At 35.9% G+C, this 16045-nt stretch overlaps 3 protein-coding genes across 4 annotated transcripts; 2 read left to right on the forward strand and 1 right to left on the reverse strand.

Annotated features, from left to right (window-relative positions):
• The first annotated feature begins 246 nt into the window (after positions 1-246).
• LOC132189566 (bZIP transcription factor 44-like) lies at positions 247-1575 on the forward strand. Its single transcript, XM_059604307.1, has one exon. The coding sequence runs from the start codon at positions 743-745 to the stop codon at positions 1211-1213; it is 471 nt and encodes a 156-aa protein (XP_059460290.1). The 5' UTR covers positions 247-742; the 3' UTR covers positions 1214-1575.
• A 7101-nt stretch (positions 1576-8676) lies between these two features.
• LOC132189568 (protein TIC 20-I, chloroplastic) lies at positions 8677-11150 on the reverse strand. Its single transcript, XM_059604311.1, has 3 exons — positions 11049-11150; positions 9623-9792; positions 8677-9478 (listed from the first exon to the last, which is right to left on the reverse strand). The coding sequence occupies exons 2-3, from the start codon at positions 9780-9782 to the stop codon at positions 8841-8843; spliced, it is 798 nt and encodes a 265-aa protein (XP_059460294.1). The 5' UTR covers positions 9783-9792; positions 11049-11150; the 3' UTR covers positions 8677-8840.
• A 182-nt stretch (positions 11151-11332) lies between these two features.
• On the forward strand, positions 11333-15692 carry LOC132190254 (uncharacterized). 2 transcript variants are annotated; one of them, XM_059605189.1, is made up of 5 exons: positions 11333-11621; positions 12941-12984; positions 13091-13486; positions 14450-14481; positions 14602-15692. In XM_059605189.1, exons 3-5 carry the CDS (start codon positions 13156-13158, stop codon positions 15565-15567), a joined length of 1329 nt encoding a protein of 442 aa, XP_059461172.1. In that variant the 5' UTR covers positions 11333-11621; positions 12941-12984; positions 13091-13155; the 3' UTR covers positions 15568-15692. The 2 variants fall into 2 exon arrangements, with proteins under 2 accessions (XP_059461172.1, XP_059461171.1); XM_059605188.1 differs by having other exon boundaries at positions 13095-13486.
• Positions 15693-16045: the final 353 nt, after the last annotated feature.

Below are 16045 nucleotides of genomic sequence, written 5' to 3' on the forward strand. Positions count from 1 at the left end.
TTTAATTATTTTTCGGATCCATTTTCTTCTTTTTTTATTCTATAAAATGGCCCTTCAATGTCCTTAACAACCTCTTCCTCCTCTCTTCTCTCCCTCCCTTTAGTTTACAGGCTTTCTAGTTTTCTCTAGTAAGATCTGAGGTTCTGTTTGGTTGGGTCAAGGAAATTCTGTCCCTTTTTCTCTGTTTTCCTCTGTTTTTCTTGACACCATTTTGTGGGTTTCGCTCTTTTTAAGGTTTTGATCTTGGGTTTTGGGTTCAACACCAAAAACCCATATAATCAATCTCTTGACATCTCCCATTTTGACAGCAAAAGGTTCTTTTTTTGCTGAGATCTGTCATAGAAACCTCTCTGTCCTCCTTTTTGAATCTAATCTCGATGCCGAATATATGATGTGTGAGATTGATGTCTCCTGTTCTCAGTGAAATCCTCCGTTCCGGGTTTATGATCAATTCCTCACTCAGACGCAGGACCCACTTAGTTCAATCTTTCTCCGTTGTGTTCCTCTACTGGTTCTATGTGTTTTCATAAATAATCTTTCACCCCTGCTTGAGTTATATATAATAAAATAGTTATTACATATATATAAGTATCTGAATTAGCATAATAATAATACTACTGTTATTTGGGTCCAGGGTTTTTAATTCCCTAAGGTTTCTTGAATCTTAATATCTTGTTTTTCTTTTTTCTTTTTTCTGGGTAACCAATCTCTTTCGCCCGAAAAGAACGGAAAAAAAAAAATTATGGCTTCCTCTAGTGGAAATTCCTCAGGCTCCACACCAACTCAGAACTCTGGGTCGGAGGAGGAGTTGCAGCTGTTGATGGATCAGAGAAAAAGGAAAAGAATGCAATCGAATCGGGAATCGGCGAGGAGATCCCGAATGCGAAAACAGAAGCAGTTGGACGATCTGATGGCCCTAGTAGCAGATCTCAGGAAGAACAACAACCAAATCATGACAAGCATAAACCTCACCACCCAGCACTACATAAATGTTGAGGCCGAGAATTCCATCCTGAGGGCTCAAGCGATGGAACTGAGCCAAAGGCTAGACTCTCTCAATGAGATCCTCAATTACATCAACACAAGCAGTGGGGTTTACGAGACCGAGCAGCAGACTCTTCTGACAAGTGCTGACAGCTGCATGATGAACCCCTTGAACTTGCTCTATCTTAACCAACCCATCATGGCTTCTGCAGATATGTTTCGGTATTAATCACCATCATCATCATCACCAAGCGACTCAAAAAGCTTGAAATGGTCAATTTATGGTTGTCTTGTAATATTCTTCAGTGGTGTTTGTTCATGGTCTCAATGAGTGCAGAGGGTGTTTTTTTGTTGCTATAAAAAGTAAAAAAAAAAAAACAAAACAAAAACAAAAACAAAAAGCAAATATCTTGCTTTATGCTAGCACCTAGGAGGAAGTAGTGATTGCGAGAGAATGGTGATGGTCCTCAAACGGAAGGGACCCAATGAATGAGGTTCTTGGTTTGTAAAATGGGTCATTATTGCTATGGTGTAAAGGGCTTTTAATGAATGATGTCACTCTGGTTATATTAATATTTCTATTAATCTTCATCACTTGGGCAGCAATTTTCTTCTTCTTCTTCTTTACACCAAATTTATTATATGTTTTTTTTTCAAAATTTTTTTTGCCCTTTCTTTATATAGTAATTTGCTTGGCATAGTGATTTAGATCATCCTTGTTCATATATGTTTGTCCATATATTAACATTATTGTCAATTGTCATCAAGTGTTTTACTGCTTCTTAAGAGTTACTAAGATGCACTCACTATGCCTTGGTCTTTACTTCTTATTTTCTCTGTTTTGTTGTTTATAGAATCTCACATTTCTCGTGTTAGATTTTATATGAGCCAATATTTAAGATTTAAGATTAGAATAGAAAGAGAAGATTTTACCAAACTCTTAATTGCATTTTAAATTGTGTTTTCAAATAACATGTTTTGAAAATCCTATTTTTTAAATCCCACGTTCTGAAAACCGCAAAGCCAAATAAATCCTTAATTTACTAAACTTTAAAAAGTAACATTTGACTCTAACCATCGGCTCATAAATGGTTGTACTTTAATTATCCAAGTTACCTTTATTAATTATTAAGAAATAGAAACAACTGAAAAGAATTACATTAAAGGGTGGATACGAAGAGAGTTGTTCACCCTTGATCAATTGGGGGAGGGTCAAACCACCCCCACAACCTATAGGGGTGGTCTGTCCACCTCCTTGATGGTTGTGGGGTTGATTTTGTGGTGGTTTGGCCACTCTATAACCATTTTGAGAGCTTTTAAATCATTTGGATAATTTAAATAAAATAAATTCAAGTGCTTGTCATGTGTGTGGTATTTTTCTATTCATTTTTATGCCAAATACTAACGGAAGGTGAAACTTATACCGATGTGTTTAAGTGCAAAAAAGGGTGGTAATTTGAGAAAGACCAATTGTATTTTTCCCTTGAATTTGCTTAGAAAAATCTTTCAACTTGAAAAACAGGTGTCCTTGATACATGTAAGAGGATAGGAGCCAAGAGGTATCCTAAGTTCGTAAGCTTTATACTTTGGCTCTCAACTAAGATCTTTTTATATAGCATCTATGCATCATGCATGCCTCACAGTATGTATGGTCAAAGTAAGCAAACATGGAGGATATTTGGCCTAAATTTTGTTAAAATCTTCTAGAAAATGTTGTCGTGGTTATAGTTATAAATGGTTGGGGTTGGCTTTCAGTGAAGGGTACAAGAGACAAATGGCCTGTATATCTATATATCAGGAGCTATTGCTTCACCGGTTGAGAACTAATTTTAGTTGTCCTTTCTTTTTTTCTTTACGTCTGAGGGCAATTAATTTCGGGTGGATCAGCTTTCTTTTCTTATTGGATTATGGTGAAAGAAATTTGGACGTCAAAGCTTCAACCTAATAATTATCAAATTGATTGTTAACAGCTTTTTTAAAGGATAATTAATGCCAATACACCACTTACCATCTAATTTGAAGTCTACCCAAAATAGGGAAAAAAAAAAGAAAAAAAAAAGACAAACCCGGATCAATGATTATGAAAAATATATACACGTAAAGTGAGAAACTTCCTTTTGGTATAATAACCTTTATTGTATTATTATTTGGAGTTAAAAACTAAATAATAATTTTTGGTTCAAAGCTTTTCTGCAATATAAAGTGCAAAAATATAATAAAAATATACTCAATTTTTTTTTTTTTGTTGATAAAATATCACATTTTTAATATGTATCACTTTTCACATTATTCGATGCAAAAAGGCTCTAAATTTATATAATCTAATAATAAGAAATTATAGAAGAGCCTTGTCCAAACGGAAAAAAATAAGTGCTCCTAAGGGGTGGCTCACTCGACTGGGATCACGCCTTATAAAGTCGAGCTCACTAATTTGAATCCCTATCTTCCTTACACTCACCTTGTGCGGACACATAAAAAAATAAAAAATAATAATAATAAATTAGAAAGTTTGTTAACCTAATGAGAAGGTAAATCCGATAGAATTATCTCACATTTATGGGTTCAAATGGCTAACAATTAAGCCCATCCATCAAATTGAGTGCAGCTAAGTAAAGATACGGATGAGATCATGATAAGTTAAATAATAGTATCATCGAAGAAAGACACATTTTAGTAGAGAAAATATAGATAATTAATCCCATCCGCGTCTCCCTAGCTCACTCCCATTGTTTGGTTGTTGTGTTCTCAGTGCTGTAATTAATGCACCAATAATATAGACCAATATTGCACCATTGAATGGTATATTCATTTTAATTTTTTTTTTAAAATTTCTTTTGTGTGGGTTATATTCAAATTGTTAATATATAGACAATGTCTCTGGTTTGTGCATATATGAAACAATCGAAACCCAGCTCTTCCCTAGTCCCTAGAGTAGTTCATTGGCACATGTTAATGACAACTGCCATCGATTAAAAAAAATACTAAAATTATTCTCACAATCTGCAACCCTTATGCCAATGTTTCCTAATATTTTAATTTGATTAATTAATGGGTATATTAACCAAATTTAAAGATTAGGACACATTGGTAAATTCAGGTGAGTAAATGTAGTTTCGGAAAAGAAAGAAACAAACACTTAAACTATTTATTTTTAGAGTGCTACTAGGAGTATTATACCTTTTATTACAAATCCTTTACAATGTTGTGTCAATCTAGTGGTATTTTGTATGCTTTCAAGATACTTAACATGTCAGCTATTAGACAATTAAACTTTTTATTTTTATTTTTAGAGAAATAACTTTTTTCATTTCAGATAAATAATTTAGAGCATAAGCTCTAAACAGAAAGAGCAAAAAGCTCTGACAGTACAATATAAAAAATATAACTAGGGATCTCCTCCATCTAAATTTTATCTATTATATCATTTACAGCAGTCTTTGCCAACCCATGGGCCGTGGCATTCGCTCTCCTTTTAACATATTCCACAAACCACGTCTGAAATCCTAGTAAGACAATTCGAATATCATTCACAATCTGTCCATGCTTATACCAGTTGGATCCCGTGACGTTGACAACTAAACAATTAAATTTGATTTGACATGACAGTATTACACGAACAACCACGTTAGTATGCAAAGAGTTGTAAAAGTTGTAGTAGTCAAAGTATTTTTCTTATTTTTAAGTATTGGCGGCTCATCTTCACGCAATTAGGATAAGCTTAAGTAATATTTGTTCAGATTATATACTCTAAATTAAAAATAAAGGTAATTAAAATAACTATAAATTACTAGTAAAAGAGGTAAAAGATAATTCCCACACTAATTAATTAACTTTATGTACCAAAAGTAGTCGAAAAAGGGAAGCTTTTGGTTCGTTGCTTGAAAACAAAAGTCTTGCACGATCAACCAATCCGTACTTATTATGCATTATTTACTTTGATTTGGTACTTAATCATATGAGTTTCTACATAATTCATATTTTAATATGAATTAATAATTATGTACTTGCTTACTCCATGAGAATGGGCCGGCTGGTGGAGCATGCTCCATTTATGAGTTTATTTGCACAATTTTATTTATTTATTTATGTTATCTAGAAAGACATGGGCTTGAATTTTTTTTAGCTACAACAGGGACAGAATTAAGAATTTAATTTAAAATATACCGAATTATAATAATTTTTGTGGGAGATCGTAATTAATAAAATAAAATGAAGGGATAACTTTACTAAAGACCCTTGAATTTTCATCTAATTTGACAAACCTTCCCAAACTTCAAAATTTCTCAATTTAGTCTCCTAAACTTTCAATTGCAATCAATTTGGACCCCTCCGTTAATTTGAATCGTTAAAAACTTTAAAAAAGACAAAATTACCCTTCAATTTTCTTTTTATTAAAAAAGAAAAGATTGAAATAAATGAAAAAAAAAAATTGAAAAAAAAGGGTCAAAAGCTGGCCCAACTGTTGGTCACCTTGTATTTTTTATTTATGTTTTATATAATATATATTTTAAAATTTTTAATTTGAAATTAAGGGTAAATTTGAAATTTTATAAAAAAATCAAGGGTATAAATGTCATTGTCTAACTAAAATCAGACGGAGGGGTCTAAATTGATTGCAATTGAAAGTTTAGAGGACCAAATTGAGAAATTTTGAAGTTTGGGGGGGTTTGTCAAATCGGGTGGAAGTTCAAGGGTCTTTAGTGAAGTTACTTCTAAAATAAAAAATCCCTAACTTTTTTTAAAACAAATTTTGGTGGGGTTGGAGGGATAAGAATGAATTACTAAGAAATAACCCATTCTATATGATCTTCATTAATTTCTTTTTTATGTAAACATACTATTTATTAAATTATTAATTGTGCCAAAAGTTTAAGCTAATAAAAAATAGTAAATTTGATCATTTAATTATATTTTTAACTACCCCCTTCATGTGTAGGGCAAAAAAACACACAGAATTTAACTGAAATTGAGATTGAATTATAGAGTCAAGATTCAAACTCATGACATTTTCTAAAATAATATATTAAATTATCAATTTTCTAAAAAACTTAAGTTAATAAAAAATAATAAACTTAATCTTTTAATTAATGGTTTAACAATATTAATACTATCTTATCATATTTGTACTCATGCAATAACATATCATATCTTCTATATATATAATCCATAAATGTACTTATGTAAAAAAGAAAAAAGAAAAAAGAAAAAATAAAAAGAAACCATTAAACTCGATCAATGCAGGAAGGGCATGGAAATTAAAAATAATCACCAACCAATATCCAAACCCTAAGAAAAGAAGGCAATGAAGTGGGTGAATTTAGGTAGATCATATATATATATATATATTTTCTAGTGGATGTAATACCTAAAAAGGGTAAGCAGGCAGAGAATGATGAAATTTTTCGTCACGATGCCTTTCTATGTATGGATTTTGGTTGCACGATAGAAAAAGTTTTAGGAAAAAGAATAATAATGAAATGAGGAGATGATGAAAGCGTGAGGGCAACCATTAATGAAAAGGCATGCAATTAAGAGAATGGTGTCTTTTTCTTAATCCTAGTCTCTTGATCGAGTTTAGTGGGAAGTCAATAGTTTAAAATGGCTTAATTTTGTACGTAAAGGTCGTGCAAATGATACTAAGTTGCAAGAGGGTGAATTATTTTTATATTTTTTATTTATTTTCTGACAATCTGCAAGAGGGTGAATTGGGTTGTTGTTGCTGCTCACAAGAGTTCATTACAGCAAGTGTGTGATTAATAATATATTCAGTCAGTATGGCCGGTGAGGGGTGGCAACGTGCAATTAAATACTAAGGCATCTTATGAGAGAGAGTTTCTATAGGTGTAATTTTCATGTAATTGTAAGCGTTGATAGGGTAATATAATTTTTGTCAAGTATTTTCCGAATTGCTATAGGAATTTATGTGACATTTATCATGTGAATTACTAAAATAGAAAGCGGCACGTGACACTTATTTTTATGAAATGTAGATTATCACTTAAATTTGTAAAAGAATTATAATAATAATAATAAAAAAAAGGTTATAGACCAAACATTATTATTTTCTAAGGCACAACATCAAAGTAGCATTAACGTTTCACTATGCTCCACAAGGCATAATAATATCAACCCCAAAAATTAGAAGTAGATGAGTAATGTGTGTTGACTTCCACTCCCATTTTGGGGCCAACTGAGAGGGGTGCTCTCTACGTGTGGCAATTTTTAATACGATATGTAATATGTGTAAAAAACGAAATTAACAGGTTATGGTTGAGGGTTTGACCAATTTAATTAAACGAATCGAGTTATGATTACTCTATATAGTTTTTTATCCATTTCTTAACATGATCTGAACTCGATATGCAACATTTGGAACTGGCAATTTTTGGTACGATCCACGAACCTGATATGAAATGAGTGGGTTATAGTTGATGGGTTAGACCCATTTAACTAAATAGGTTGGGTTAAGGTTGACCTATATATTCTTATATCTATGCCTTAACGTTATGCGAACCCTACACATGAACACAAATTGCTACACATACTTCACAAAAAAAAAAAATAAATAAATAAAAATTTGTTAGAATTTTTTTTAGCATATTCAGGTGCTTTTTTAAAACTTTATTATGATGGTGCCATTAAAATAAAATTTAATGCAGTTGAACCCTTCTAAAGTTAAATTCCTAATTTTGTCTCAGATTCTCTATTCATTCAGTATTACAAGCGTGTGAATATTTAACTAACAAGTTTGTCATGTTCTCTTTTGGGAACAAATTTAAGCATGGAGTTTCTTTTATATTTCTCTCTTGTAGTTCTCATAATACTTAGATAACTCATGTAATTGAATAAATATACTCTATTTTATATAGAGTTTGAACATAGACGTAATTCCCTCAAATTCTCCTTACTTATAGTGGTTTTAAATCATGGACTTGGCAAAAGGCAAGGGACCCCCTTAAGCAACATATGAAAAAACCTACCACTTTGATGTCATTAATTAAAGTTATATGCTTTTGAAAATGGCCCGCAGCACACAAGGCATGAGTATAATGCGAGACAAAAATGGCATGCCCACCTAAACATAGAAACAATCCAAAGAGTCTGAGTGCTATGAAACACCGAAGCAACTCACCCAATATTTAATATGGGTTGCATCATGGTAAGTTGAGGTCCCTTGTCCACAAACATTGCTCAAGTTTGGAAATATCATCTCTAATTCTATTGGAGGCTTTTTCTTCGAGTGTGAGAAGGGATGGCAAACTTTATATGTTGGAGGCTTTAACATTGTTACTTTCGCAATGTATCTTTTGTACGTAAGAAACACATGTTTTTTTTAATAACAATGACCTGCCACGGTCATTTCGGTCATTTCGGTCTTTGGAGTAGGCCATATTTAACCCATATAAGGCTTGAAAGTAGCCTGTCAACACTGCTTTGTTTGGGTCAGGGTGGGCCTCCAAAACCAAGCTACACATCCACCCACATGCATGAATTTGTATAAAGACACTGGGTCAACCTGTAAGACCCATTAGGCTTGAAAAAAATTAGAATACTATGAACATTAGAACAGAAAGTTGGAGATCTGAGCAGAAAGTTCCACAGGACTGGGAGTCTGGGACTAGTAGGCAACATAGCATGAAATTAACATGCAAAATACTATCACAACAGTCATGGATAACTAACAATTGAAAAGAGGATCCTGCAACAGCACAAACATAACTCATCCAATGAAAAAATTTACACACGGCAGGTTTTAACAACAAAACAAGTTTCTTCTCACAAAGTCTGTCATACAATAAGAGCGAACATATGCAGCAATGGACCGACAACCGAATTCTGTTTTCTGCTTTCCATCCTTAATCGTATGGAATTTGAATATATGCAGCATCACAGACAAAAGGGATGTCAGCATACATGCCAGCAAGAGCACAACGTATACACTCCAAGACTGTGAAAAGGTAAGCAAATGCCACAGCTGTCCAGAAGTGCAACCCCACTTTACCCCAGTAGACAGCAAGTGGCATCCAACGGCTCACAGTCCCTATCACCTGCAAGGCAATCTCCAACAACATGCCCATTACCACATGAAATCTGAAATAGTGAGGCCATTCCTTCCTTCTCACCACTCCAAGATATGCTACAAAAAAATATGCCATCAAGAACCAGCTCGGCAACTGCCCAATGGCAATAAGAAATGGGTATGTTAAGAATTCAAAATTCTCCAAGAAGGGGTGCAGGTTATATGCTGTCTCAGCATACATCCATGTCTCGTGGAGAGGCATTAAATAGGGGAGGCAGGCCAATGCCCTCCACCACCATCTTGGCTTCTTGGTCATTGGAGGGAAGCGGAAACTGTATGGAACATCCTTTGATGCTCGAGGGGTCATATGAGATCTGTGTCGCCTTGGTAGCAAGGGGATTGTGCGTAAAAGGCTACCTTGATCCCCACTTAAAAGTGGGGTTGAAGCAGCTGAAAGGTGCAAGAGTGGCTTACCTACAATTAAGAATAAACAAATATAGAAATTACGGCATTTGAGAAGCTCCATAACATTGGATCATCATCTGGATGCGAAATGATACAGGGTACAAAGAATATAAGACAAGGCCGTTCATGTGCCTATAGCCAACCAAGACTTACCCTCCTGATGAGATCCCCTTGAGCTCATGCTTGAAAATGTGGCCTTAGCAGGCAAACAAGAAATGCATGTGAAGAATGAGCCACGGGCTATGGTGGGCTTACCCGCCCTCGAATTCAAAAGGCCACACCCAGAGGGCATTGTGCATCCATTTAGTATCATAGTGAAGTACCTGTTTAAAAACCAATATATTAACAAGAAAGTTTGAAATAGATCAGCATAGGAGGAGCAAATAGAAGTGATCAAATGCAAGAAGTAACCCTCCCATTCTCTGGTAAGCATGTTTCCATTGATAAACACACACTCCTGTGCTGAATACAACCAGAAATGTTAAATGAGTGGAAGTATTACCCCTTAAGAAGAATAGCACATAAACATTTAAAAGCACTCCAACAATAAGAAAGGCAACCGGTCTGATGATATTATACAGCAAGGTCAACAGACGTGCATGTATGCATTCCTAAATATAGGAATCGACATATTGACCATCATAAACAGAAGAAGCCACGCGCTTATTAAAACCAACTTTCGCACCAATGACCTACGTTATCGATCTCTAAGCTTTTTAATACTAAAATTGTTCCACCTGTACCAATTTTGGACTGATGGCCAATACATCATTAACCAAATGCTTTCAAATTATGTTCACCACCAATAACACCCAAATACTGATTTGAGAGATGCTGTATTGCCAATCTAGAATACCAGTCTTCAACGGGAAGGAGCAGGAAATGCATAATAGATATGATGAAGGGAATAGGCCACACTAGTATAATGACTTATCAAGCAACCTATTTTTCCGTCTCTCTTCTCCCTTCTCTTCTCTCATTTCTGTTTTCTTTTACATGATATTGGCAACTCTTAAGCTCAATCGTCAACTTATCGAGCTACTAATATTTTCCCAAACCCGAATAAATGTATCACAAGTTCTCTCTCTCTCTCTCTCTCTCTCTATCTATCTATCTATCTATCTTCCCCTTAGTAGATAGGGAAATGATATACCTTCTGGTAACACATAGCCACACTATTAGGCAAGCCATCAGTAACATCAAATAATCACAAATGGGACACTAGAAATAGGATCCTTGCGAAGACCTCTTCATTCATTTGCGCTATTCTACCATTTCAACCTCTTCGCAAATTGTACAACAATACTTTCCAAGGGAAATATCATGAATTAGCGTTCCAATCTTTCCTTTCAAGTTCTTCTAGTTACCATCGCATAAAACTCATACCCAACTCCAAAAAAAAAAAGAAGTCCCAGTATATAAACATACATATACACTATGGTGAAAGTACCAACATTTCCAAAGTCTATAAATACGCAAATGCCGCCATTGTTTACCAAGCATTATATCACGAAAGTAAACTAAAACCACCAAAAGAACATACAGATAAACCACAACCGTACAGAAATAGAGAAATTACCTTGAACCAGAGCCCCTTGCAATACTACTCTGAAGTTACCACTTCTAGGGTTCTCCGCTAATTTTTTCTCGGCCTCATCGTCTCTGTCACTGCTGCCTCTGTCCGTTGGATTAGTCTGAAATACGTTATCTACATCATATCCTTAGTGGGCTCAGATCCATTCATATCCGGCCCAGATGGATAAACCTGGGCCCGTGAGGCCCATATGACATTTGTGTCGGCTTTTGCAGAAAAAGCGGTACAAAGTAGAACGCGTTGTGCGCACTCCACGTGGTCGAGAAGAAAGCAGGGGAGGATTGCCCATTTCCTGGTTTCACTGCGAAGAAAGAGATGAGAGAGAGCGAAAGAAAAGAGAAATAGAGAAACGTGGCTCAATTCCCCATAAGTCTCACCCACATTTCACACACAGACACAGACAGACACACTCGAGACCGTCATAACGATCGGCGCCCCTCTCTGCCGCGAAAATCAACCGAACCCCTACCCCACGACGTCATATTCACACCGTTTAAGTCTCTCTCTACCGAAGAGCTTTCTCTTCTCCAACTTCCTCTGCAACCCTAGGCCCAAACGGTGCGTTCCGCTTCAAGCATTCTTTCCATATTTATGCTATTTTTGTTGCTCACAGAAAACGGTTCTTAGACAGTATGAAAGCACTAGGTGTTTTTTTTTTTTTCAGTGTAAGCTATTGTTTGATTTCGATCGAAACTTACTGCTATTTTGTGGTTTTTTTATTTTGTTTTTCATTTGTTCGTTCTTTTTGTTTCAGTTAATTACAAACTTAGGTAAAAATATATCTGTGTGTATGGATTTATTTATTTAGTTAATTTTTCCTATGTTATTGTTCATTTTATATTTTTTGCGATTGTTGAATCTGGAGATATTTCTGTAAGGTTAAATTAGGTTGTGATTATTTCAAAATTCTTGTGGTTGTGATTTCAGTTTAGGTTAAATTTTGTTGTGATTTTTGAATTGGAAACTGGAGACGAGGTTTATGGACTTCGAGCTTTTAGATTCTATAACCAATTGATTGTTTCCTTTTTGATGCCGAAGTTAATTTTGCACTCAACAAAGACAGGAAATGCTCTACTATGACTTAAAGCAACTTATTGGTGTGAATTTGGTATATGTAATGATAGTTTCTCCGCTGTACGGCTTGAATGTTTCTCAATATGCTTGAAAGATACGCTAGACTGTGTTGCTCTTTTTGCAAATGAAAAAACTCTATGAGTTTCTATTTTAGAAGTTTTTTCATTTCTGATTTGCAAAAGTGCGAGTAATAGGCATTTTCACATGTCATCAGGTGACTCCAGTGCGTGTGCATATGTGTGTGTGTGTGAGAGAGAGATGCCCTTGAATTTGGCTTTCACTATGCTGTTCAGTAAACGTCTGTTCTTTTTTGAACCCTGTGGAGTTTATTTTGGCTTAGTTCTTCACATTAGATTTCAGTTTCTACTCGGATTTCCATTGCCGTTCTGCCAAATTGTTGTCGTCTTAATATGCTATTTTGAAATCATAAAGATGTAATCACTATGGAAGTACTCTGTGATTGTTGTTCCCCCTTATTCCGTTTTCTCAATTTGCTTAACATATCAAAGATGCAATTAATTATTTTTCAAGCTCTAGGGTGGCATGTTTAACTGTTTTTCACCTTGCCTGAGAGGGATTTTAGATTGTATATTTACCCAATTGGTTTTTTGTGAATAGGATTGCTAGTCAGTTATTGATAATCACTCACACTATGAGTTATAATTATCTCTTGCCTTTTCTGTGGAAGAACTATTACTGCAATCATCTGCTTAGAGCTTTGACTTTGAGGCAGTTTTGATATTTTATATATCTAATTTCTTACTTGGCAATTAAAATTATTGCTGTTTTTGTGCATTTTTCAGGATGAAGTAGCATTCCAGCTATTTAGTGAGAAAAATGGTCTGAAGTATGTATTAAATTTTATTGTTCTTAATTTTTTATTGTATTCCATTGCTTTTTCATTAGTGAATGTTTACATTAATAATAGCCTGATGTTGACATTTTTTGGCAAGTCAGGATAAACTAGTCATCCATTTTGTACTTTGTGCTTCCTCTTGCGGTAGACTTTCTAGTGATCATGGGGTCAGCTTGTTGTGTTGCTGCAAGGGATAAAACCCTCGCCCAAGGAGCTGTAGGTGAAACTTTGCATAGGAATGTCATCCATTCACCATCATGGAGCTGCCGGTGGGATAGTAGAGGGCGTGTGGCTGGCGAAATTGAGAATCCGTCCGATCACGTGTCCCATGCAATCAGCAGGAATTATAGCATGGAGTTAAAAGGGTCCTTAGATTCTGAAAGAGGTAATTTGTCTGATGTGGGAAGCCTCATGGACAATTTTGGAACACCCACCTCTCTGAAGTCTCCAGTTCATGAAGGAGTTGATGTGAATCTGATGACTCCACATTCAGGTAAATCCTTGTAATGTATAGTTTGCCTGCAAGGTATTGTTTGGATGCATCAAAGTGATTTAGACATTTAAACTTCAATTATTATTTATTTATTTTAAATCAAACTTCAAACCTTTTCCCCCATTTCACCCTTTGTCTACGTTATTTAAGCCATTTTGTCTTCGAAAACTATTTTTTCAGACTAGGTACAATGTGTTGAACTTTCGTCCTCTGACAAACAAGAAATGCTTTTCAGTTGAAAATATTGTTTTGCCTACCCCCTTGATGATGAAAGACACAACAATGCTTTCTTGCTTGGCCTCAAGAGGAAATCCTGGTTTTGCTGTAATTGTTTCAAAATGGATATTAATGTTGATACTTTCTTCAAGTAATTGTTGTCTATGGTGCTTCCGTTTAGGCAGAAGAACATGTCCATAAAGTGTAGTTACTGTAGAAATTACAATACAGAAATTTCATCTGTCTGTGTCAGGATGTGACATTCGTCCCTGAACACATGTCACAATTTTGTTATGTTGTAAATTACTGTGTCAGGATGTGACATAGTAATGTACCTGCCTTCCTCCTACCTGCCTCCCCTTTCCCTTTTGCATTGTGATTCTTTTGTCTTTTTCTTTGGAGTACTTGGCTTACGCAATGCTCCTTTTGGATTTTCTAAGCTTAAAACCAATATAAGATGCTTTTTAATGGATCTTAATGTGCTCATGCACTTGGCCACACCTCTGTTATCGTGCTATAGGAAAAATAACAAAGGGATGATCATGTACAATTTACAACTCACATATCTCTGGATTTAGTGGTGCAAAGTCCCTTGGTTTGCCTTCCCACTTCCATTTCATATGACACTGGATTAAGGCTTTCCCATTTCCATTTCATATTGTAGTGCAATATAGTGATTTGGTTTGTGGATTGATGTATTTTGTTGCTTGCATCTTCTGTCCACTGATGTTCTTGTGCTTGCTGCAGATCTGTCGATGGCAAGCAATTTTTCTACAGAGGTAAGTTTGAAGGAAATGTAATTATGTTTAGTAGAAGTTTTGTAGTTTGCTCTTTATTGCTCAAACATTTTCTTCCCTCATCCTTAGATTAATGCCTAAGCCTCTTTTGTTATCTTTTAGGTGAAGAACTTAGCAGAATCACCAGAAATTGTGGAGTCATCTGCACCAAATCTTTCGTTCGCCATACCTTCAGCTCTCTCAACACCATCCATCGATACTCTGCCTACCCATGCATATCTGGTTCTTCCTAACTCAACACCATCAAGGCGGGCCCGTCGTTCACCTGGACACCAGCTATTGCGACAAGTCTCTGATAGTCGAATCTTGCGACTGAAATCGCCAAATAACAACTCAATATCTGAAGGAAGACCGTCTTTTGTACTCTCCACTGGAAGCAACGACTTAGCAACTGGATCCCAATGTGGATCTTCTGATGGCTGGTCAATCCGCACCTTTTCTGAGCTTGTGGCGTCTTCACAAAGAGAAAGGTGGTCTTTTGATAGTGAGCACTTCGGCTCTGGCCATGGCAAGATAAGTGGATCCAGCAGCAGGTTCTCATATTCTCCCTCAGTAGAATTGCATTGTTGTGGAGCCTGCTCAAAGCTCCTAACAGAGAGATCTTCATGGAGTAGCCAGAAATTGCTCATCAGCAATGAGGTCCCAGTGGCTTCCGTGCTGGTCTGTGGGCATGCTTACCATGCTGAATGCCTGGAGACTATGACAGTGGAGGCTGACCGGTACGACCCGCCTTGCCCGGTTTGTACGGTTGGAGAGAAGGAAGTCTCAAAAATGTCAAGAAAAGCTCTAAGAATAGAAGCAGAGTTAAAGGCAAAGAGCTATAAGATATCGAAAAACCGGGTTGTGGATAGTTACCTCGATTGTGATTTTGATGTTTTTGATCAGGATAAAGATGCTGAAAATAAGGGAAAAGTTGCCAAGATGGAACCCAGTTCTAGCACGAGGAGTTCGTTTGCGAGGCCTTTCTTGAGGCGGCACTTCTCTATTGGTTCCAAGTGGAGTAGATCCCTTTCAGAGAACGATTCTGCCAGGAAGAAGGGTTTTTGGGCAAGATATCGCAAAGATTGACCTGACCTCTCAAACTGGAAAGTGGTGAGTGAGAACCTCTCTCATTATAAGACGTTACGCTCACCATTTAGGATGTTTCTTACTTAAATTGTAGCCTAGCCTCCCTAATAAATTTAGTTTAAATATTTTGTTTCTTTTGAGGATTTTTCCAGCTATTTCAGTGCCACCACCCAGCCCGCATGAAACGATAATTTTGTAGGAGATACGACACAGGTGTTAAAAAAACGTGGTTAACCTTAAACAGATATCGTCCAGCAAATCTGGTCCTTAATAATGTGGATTTAGCCTTGCTTACCAAAAAGGCTTGTGAGAAAACTCAAGCTCGAATCAATCACTAAAAGATGACTCACCCCATTAAACCCTGTGCCTTTTGCAAGGAATATTGTAGTGCTATTTCAGTGCTACCACCCAGCCCGCATGAAACGAGGTATGTGGGAAAAAGTATTCCTAGGATTTTAATGAGTTTGAGCCTTGCAGT

The sequence above is a fragment of the Corylus avellana genome, chromosome ca8 (genome assembly GCF_901000735.1).
Source record: "Corylus avellana chromosome ca8, CavTom2PMs-1.0".
Lineage (NCBI taxonomy): Eukaryota > Viridiplantae > Streptophyta > Magnoliopsida > Fagales > Betulaceae > Corylus > Corylus avellana.